The 8,496-nt window shown below is 41.0% G+C and overlaps 1 protein-coding gene across 1 annotated transcript; it reads left to right on the plus strand.

Annotated features, from left to right (window-relative positions):
- The first annotated feature begins 3,966 nt into the window (after window positions 1-3,966).
- On the plus strand, window positions 3,967-4,917 carry LOC147709758 (olfactory receptor 2D2-like). The gene has a single exon (XM_086926102.1). It carries the CDS (start codon window positions 3,967-3,969, stop codon window positions 4,915-4,917), a length of 951 nt encoding a protein of 316 aa, XP_086782228.1.
- The last annotated feature ends 3,579 nt before the right edge of the window (window positions 4,918-8,496 follow it).

Here is an 8,496-nt window from a genome sequence, read left to right on the forward strand (position 1 = left end):
TCATTGGTCTGAAGCGCACGTCAAGATATCAGCTAGCTAGCTGTGCACAGGGTTGTGTTTTCTGTTGTATGGGGCAGCCAAACGGTTCCAGTTAGCTAATGGCCATTAAGTTAATGGTACACGTGTAACAAACCCCACACCTATTTTAGATTCTCAGGTGCAAACACTTTGGAGTTTATCACCACATGCACTGTTTTTGTTTGTAGCCTGCTAATTTCACTAAAGTTGCAGGGTTTATATGGGTTGCAAAGAGCTGAATGCCCCAACTCAAGCCTCAGGCTTTTACATTTCCATGTTTGTGTGTGTGTGTTTTTCTTTTTTTAGCAATTCTTTGTTTAGGTTTATTTGTCATAACTTAAACATGCATTGACAAAGTCTATTTAGTAAGTGACCTTGCTTCTGCATTTATTTTTATCCGAACGTGTAAATACTTGGATGAATGAGTGATTTAAATCTAGTGCTCCTTCGGTGCCTGTTTCGGCTGAGCCCTAGTAACAGCAAATGCACAGGCAGAGATTGCTATCATCTCTGCATGTCCTGAACTCCTCTTCAGACCATGCTGAAGTTTCTAAATTGTTGCACAACAGACAGTCCACTTGTAGGTCTGCGGAAACCACAACTCTTTTAGGGGCAGTTACCCCAGCCCAGCTGAGATTAACAACCACCAAAGAATGATCAGTCCGGACATTGCTTTCATTGGTCACTTGGTAAAGTTGACCAAGTACGATTTGATCAGGAGACACAAGTTTCTGTCACCATTGTGACACTGGCCCCTATCAATGAGTGATTGAATTAATGAATTTTTTATTGCATAATTACTTAAAATCATTGCAAATTGCATCCCAATATCAATGTGTTAATTAAAACTGTTCTCACACCTTTTTGTATATCGGAATTTTGCCCTAAAATACATGGCTTAAAAGGACCATTAAAATTTGACAGCACCCCTGTTTTATAATCGATGACTCTGAGCAAAGAGGCTACTTGATAAATCACCATGTGTCCTAGGCCCTGGTGCTCCAACTTTTGGGGGGGAAATCTTGCTGTTCATAACCCTCTATGCCAGCAATATTCCACACTTGTTTTGTTTCCCTGCCTGCAGTTGCCAGATTGTTATGCGGCCTCCATGCCTCTTATCAGGCATGACCCGCGGGTCAAGTTCTGAATCTCAACAGTTTCGGACACACAGTTTGCATCTGGCTTATTTTTATTTAAGTCCCTTCGAGCCATACTCCAAAATTTGCCAAATTTGGCCTGAGCCAAATCCCGTTCTTGCCATGGGGTCCTCCTCCTACTTCGGCACCCAGGTTTCTTTGTGTAGATTTCTGCAGTTTCTGTTAGCTAGACTTCTGCTGTAACTAAGTTTCGCCTGTCTGTTTTTTTGTTTTCCATCTTAGCTACCTATTCCCAGAATGCTTCTGTTTATTGTATTTGCCCAAATCAAATATCTTGGTCCATTCCGTTTCAATAGTCGGGCATTTTTGTTTATTCCACATTCACAGCGGCAGCCTCTCACAATCACGCACGCACACAGCCACACCCACGGAAGCACACACACACAGACACCCACACACCCCCTCCCTCTCTGCCCCCCACTCACTCACCTGGCTCTTTCCGGTGTCCCTCTCCCTCTGCAGCGGGTCAGTGTAGGCATCAGGCAGCCTCGGAGGTCGGCGTGTCTTGACTCTTCTCCGGCGATCTGATGTGCACGCTCACGGTGACGTGCACACCCACTGTGCTGTTTCGCGTGCTTCCTGGAACAGATAGGCGCGTGGGTGGAGCAGCCGGTTTCGGTGTGTAGCATGGGCTGTAGCAGTACAAGCATCCCTCGCACACAACAGGTACAGCGCCGGGACAGGGCAGGGTTACAAGATTGTAATGTAGGATTAAATGATAATAAAACAGAATTTATGGAAGTTCTTTTTATATTTTGTGCTGCAGGAGTAGCAATTGCAATGCTTCCTAAAATGCATATTTCTTTTCTGTACTTGAGGGCAGTTGCACAATTCGTATTGGAGAATATTAAGAAGGTTCTTGTCATATCAAGTCAAATTTATATTGCTGTGACTTCGAATCATTTTTAAATCAGCTATTATAGTCAACCCCTTCGTAACGTGCAGCCCTTATTATTTAGCTAAATTGGGGTTTCGCCTAAACCTCGTTCCCATCATTCTCTCAACTGCAGGGACATGAGCAGCAATGAAATGAGCAGCTGTTTTGTCGGTCATTGTTAATGGGAGAAATAGAGTATGCTTATGTGATACATTTTCAATCTGTTGTGGAGGATCCAGATGGATGTTTACAATCTGCTGTTTTTCACCCATGTATGGTCCAAAACACACTATGGTGCCTTTTTTAAACGTTTGTCAATGTGAAACAGTATTTTTTTACCAAATACAACTAGCTGGTGTTTTGTAGCCTTGTCTAAATGGTATAATTTTAAGTATGAATTAATACAGCCATTTTGTTTTTAGTCCAACATTTAGAGATTGTTGTCGATTTCCTAGTCACTCCTTAATGCACAGCTTTCCAAACTTTCCATGCTGGTGACACACCTTTTTATTAAAAAAGTTTTAGGGACACGGTAATGCGAGCGAGCGAGCACGAACCACCTAAGGGGCGTTCCGTTTTTTTTAGTGCCTCTCTGCCCTCTATTAGACTTGTTTTTCCCTTGTTTTTCTGCCCTTATGCCCCATGTTAAACTCGGTTTTCGTGCCTTTCTGCCCTCTGTTAGACTCGTTTTTTGTGCGTTTCTGCCCTCTGCATCACCACATCATCACTCAGCACCACCACATTATCACTCAGCACCACCACATTATCACTCGGCACCACCACATTATCACTCAGCACCACCACATTATCACTCAGCACCACCACAGCACCACCACCACATCACTCAGCACCACCACATCACTCAGCACCACCACAGCACCACTCAGTACCACCACAACATCACTCAGCAGCATCATTCAGCACCACCACAGCATCATTCAGCACCACCACAGCATCATTCAGCACCACCACAGCATCATTCAGCACATTATCACTCAGCACCACCACATTATCACTCAGCACCACCACATTATGACTCAGCACCACCACATTATCACTCAACACCACCACATTATAACTCAGCACCACCACAGCACCACCACAGCATCACTCAGCGCAACCACAGCATCACTCAGTGCAACCACAGCATCACTCAGCGCAACCACAGCATCACTCAGCGCAACCACAGCATCACTCAGCGCAACCACAGCATCACTCAGCGCAACCACTCAGCGCAACCACAACATCACTCAGCGCAACCACAGCATCACTCAGCGCAACCACAGCATCACTCAGCACCACCACAGCATCACTCAGCACCACCACAGCATCACCACAGCATCACTCAGCACCACCACAGCATCACTGGTTCAAATATGTTATCTCAATGTTTCAAGCTTTATTAGAAATGTCCCAAAAAGATGTTAATATTTCACTTCTGTTCTTGGATTTTCGTCACCATAAAATACACTGAACATAATCTTCACAAAAGTTATTTACAAAAGTTTAAGCTATTGCCATTATAAATTACAATCCCTTTTATTTAAGTATTAATTAATAAAAAAAAGTAAAAGTGACGTAAATGCAAAACCTGTTGCATTACAAATGCTATAGGTGACACATTTGCGAAAGTTAGAACTATTGGCATTGTAAATGACAAAGCTATTAATTTAGCTATTTTCAAAAACAGCACATAAATAAAAAAATTGTCATTTACAAGACCAATAGCTCAAACTTTCATAATGCGAGACCTATTGCATTGCAAATGCTTGTTTTTGTTGCAAACCTTGCTTTTTTGCGTTTCGCAACGTTTGAGACAAAAAAAACGGATGATACATCTGCCCCTAGGTTCCTGTAAAATGTATTTACTATGTTAATTTTGTTTATTCCTACAGAGAGAATGAGTGGTGATTAATGGAGAAAAGGAATGAAAGTTCCATAGAAGAGTTCCTGTTTCTGGGACTATCTGAGGACCCACAGATGCAGATCTTGTTATTTGTGTTATTCTTAGTGATATACATGGTCACTATTATGGGAAACATTTTCCTGATCACAGTCTGTGTCCGTGATCCACGCCTTCATACTCCTATGTACTTCTTCCTGGCTAACCTCTCGTTCATTGATATCTGCTATTCGTCAGTCATTGTCCCTAACCTGTTGAACCAACTCATTTTTTCAAGAAGAATTACCTTCTCCAGATGTGCGGCTCAAATGTACTCTTACCTTCTTGTGGGATGCACAGAATCTATGCTCCTAGCAGTCATGGCATATGATCGATATATAGCCATCTCATTTCCTTTGCGCTATACAGTCATAATAAGCAAATCAGTTTGTAAAATATTTATAGGTTGTTCGTGGCTAGGTGGTAGTGTGTGGGCACTTCTAACTGTTGTTTTTGCATTACAATTGCCTTTATGTGGCAACAATGTCATCGACCATTTCTTTTGTGAAGCAACAACATTCATAAAGATCTCGTGTGCAGACACCTCTATTCCACAGATGATGTTTTTCATTGTTGCAATCTTTGCGCTGTTGACCCCAACCCTCATCATTCTCATCTCCTACATCCGCATCGTCATCACCATTATGAAAATGTCCTCATCAGAAGGCCGGCACAAAGCATTTTCTACTTGTGTTTCACACTTGATTGTTGTCACGATGGTGTACGGATCAGCTATGTTTTTGTACATGAAACCAGTACCTAAAAATTCAGACAATCAGGATAAAACAGCCTCTTTGTTTTATACAGTGATGCCAGCAATGCTGAACCCCATGATCTACAGTCTGAGAAACAAGGATGTGAAGATAGCACTAAACAAAGTTATAAGGGAAACATTCATAAATAACTGTTGTGTATGTGGGTAATGTGTGCAATCAAAATAAAACAGTATTTTAAAAAGATATATATATTTTTTATTGATTTCAAAGAAAAACAGAATAATACATGTCATGACATTTTCTGGATACGTAATAAAAACACATCATACATATGGAGAGAGCAGAGATAAATAAAAAACTGAATTAATTCACAAATATACAAGAAGCATCAAGAGATAGCAGCTCGAATCACCTTATGGGTTATGTTTGATAGTATAGAAGAAAAAAGTCCTGTGCAATAAATACATTGATAATTACAAATGACTTGGTTTAAAAAAAATGGACAAGTTCAGCAGATTTCTATTTAGGGACCATATTTTTTGTACAAACTTCCTTTTCCTTCTGCCCCTTAGCATGTACACTGAAGATTCTATACTATAAATAGTTGGCATCCTAGACCTCTAGTTGGAGAAGGTAGGAGGGTCTGAGCTTATCTATTGAGAAGTAATACACGAGCGAGCAATAGCCATAGCAATGAACAGGAAACCTATCTCTGGCCTAGCTCTTTTGTTGAACTCTGTGCTATCTAATATCCCCAGAATAAATAGAGTTGGGGTGATTGATACAGGGAACCCTAGGACCGTAGTTAGGAAGACCTCAAGGTCCTACACAAAGATATCCATTTTTCGGCAAGAATAAAACATGTATCAGCAGCAGCTAGACTGCATCTGTTGCATTTTCCTCCTCTCCCCCCTTCTGCCCATTTAGCTACTTTTGCTGGAGTATAATACAAATAAAAAATGAACATAAAATGTTGGCTTCTAAGGCTCCATGTTAATAGCACCTGATTTGCCAGCTCACTTTGGGCTTCCATATCATCCGGGAAAGATTGCGTTAAATTTTGATAGATCTTCTCAATCCTGGATTTACTCCTCGCTATCTCCACCAAGGGAATCCTTTCTGATATTCAAGTTATCCCATTCTAATCACCACCCAAAAAAATCTGTAACTGCAGATATAAAAAAAATCCCTTTTATCCACCCCACATTTTTCTTGCAAATTCATAAATGACAAAAGATGGCCTTCCTCTACACCGATCACCCAGGGCGCAAAATTATTTTCTCCCGCATCTAAAAGTAACTTGATCCTGAAAGATTGGTGGAAGTAGACCCGGAGTGGAAAGTGGAGTACATGCATTCAGATTTGAAATCTTCAATTTCTGACATACCTGTATACAAATCCAACAAATAGGATACCCATGTATTTTAAAATAGATGCCTAATAGTAGAGAACATAGTTGGGAATCTCCCAGCCTCCCTGCTACTTCCGGGGGTCATCCATTTGGCCGCCCTTCTTAGTGTAGGGTACCCCCATAAGAATCTCTGACATATCCTATCAATCTTTGCTAAGGTGATTGAGGAGAATTATAGAGGAACGTTTCCGAAAATATATAAAAACTTTGGGAGAACCGACATTTTAATAACATTACTTCAACCAGATAAGGAGAGGTGCGGATGATCTAGCCTTTCCAAACTCTTGCTCACATTATCCACTATTGGAATAAAATTCATATCAAGGATTTTGGCCCACATGCATCAAGGTATTTAGGACTCGCAAACGGTGCGAATCGGTAAATTCGTCCGTTTGCGATTCCTAAATATCTTTTTTGGATGCATCAAACATTTTTGGGAAAATCGATATTTTTAGCGAATTCCAAAAATGCGATTGCTTTTAAGGAATCGCAAATTTGCGATTCCTTAAAAGCAATGCATAATTGCATTTTAAATTGCGAATTCGCAATTAGGGGGTGCAAATTACCACGAGGTTGAACCTCGTGGTAATTTGCGAAAAAGTTAAAAAATGCTCAAAATTGCATTTTAAACACTGTAATGTTACAGACACACATGTCCGTAGGACATGTGTGTGTAAAACATGCACTTAAAAATGCATTTTAGGGGTGCAGGGGGGGGGGTCATTTGGACCCCCCCCTGCACCCATGTAATGCATGAACATTTTGCGAATCGCAAATAGAAATTTGCAAAATGTCAATGCCTTCCCATTGATTCCTTTGGGCCTTTTGGCCCATAGGAATCAATGGGAATTGCGAAATCGCAATTTAGAATTCGCATAATCCTTGCGATTCAATAAAAATTGCAATTTTCACCGAATTGCAAAAATTATGCGAATAAATTAATGCATCCCATTTTGCGATTCCTTATTTGCGATTCCCTATTTTTCGCAAATAAGGAATCGCAAAATGTCCCGATGATGCATGTGGCCCTTAATCTATGGCAGTTGTAATCCAAACCCCCAGGTATATTGCATCTTGGATGATCAAGAAATCTGTAGTTTGAGGGGATGCAGAGAAAGGAATTTGTGTCTTCTTGATATTTATCCTATAGCTTGAAAAGATTCCAAACTGTTCAGCTAAGAGTTTCAACTCTGGAATTGCCAAAACAAAGTCTGTTGTTAGCACTGTGATGTCATCTGCAGATGACAATGCCCTATAATAAATATCATTGACCATCAACAGCTTGATGTTAATGTCCAGCTCCAATTTTCGTAGATAAGGGACAATATAAAGGACAAAGAGCAAAGGAGAGCACAAGCAACCCTGTCTTGTGCCTCTACTAATATTAAGCTCCTTCGAGTTCTGCCCTGATAGGCAGATTACAGCTTTTGACGAAAAATATAATGTTCTGATCGCCTGGATAAATTCTCCTCATAATCTCTTCCACTGCAGGACAGACCACAGATACCGCCAAGAGACGCTGTTGAATGCTGTCTCAGGACTACCCAAACAAGTTATTCCGTGGCCTGAGGCCAGTCTAGGAGGGCTATAACCCAGCAGACATGGTCTGTCGTGTCCCTGCCAGAAATTAATCCATTCTGATGGAGTGAAACCAGAGGGGTGATGACCTTGCCCAGTCTGGTTGCGAGTATTTTAGAGTAAATTTACTATGTACTTTGGATTTAATAATTGAAATTTCCTGTTGGAACTCCTCGCTAGTAAGCCCTTCACTTACTTTCCTCATAAGTTCAAGCTCCACCATTTCTAACTGCTTGAACCATTTCCCTATTTCACTCTGCAGAGTGTTCTGTCTAGAAATGGAAAACCTCAGGGTCTCTCCTTGAATCCCCATCAGAAATAAAACAATTATCCAGTCAGACTAATTTTTTATGGGGAGCCGAATAAAAGGTGAACCCTGGATCCGCTGATCAGCACTTGTGCCAGCTATCGATCAGACCCTGTTCTCTCACCAAGCTTTGCAAGGCTTTAAAGACCCTTAATTTCCTGCCCTGATATAGTAAATCAGCATTTACATCAAAATTACTATCTGAGTGAATATTAAAATCTCCACAAAGGATCAAGGGGCCTGGCCATAGGGCAAGTTCGACAATTAGATACAATAATACAGCTGGATCATCTAAATTAGACCCATAAGTGGAGTAGAATGTAATAGAAACATTATTAGCTGGGAATTTGTATTCCACTATGACCTATCGCCCCAGCTTATCTTCCTTAACTCTCTTGCACAGACCCAACCCTTATTTTGCCAGGATTGTGACCCCCCCCCCTTTGTGGTTGTACCCTGCCGAGTGCATGCTAACATATTAAAACTTAAG

The sequence above is a fragment of the Lissotriton vulgaris genome, chromosome 6, assembly GCF_964263255.1.
Source record: "Lissotriton vulgaris chromosome 6, aLisVul1.2, whole genome shotgun sequence".
NCBI classification, from domain to species: Eukaryota; Metazoa; Chordata; class Amphibia; order Caudata; family Salamandridae; genus Lissotriton; species Lissotriton vulgaris.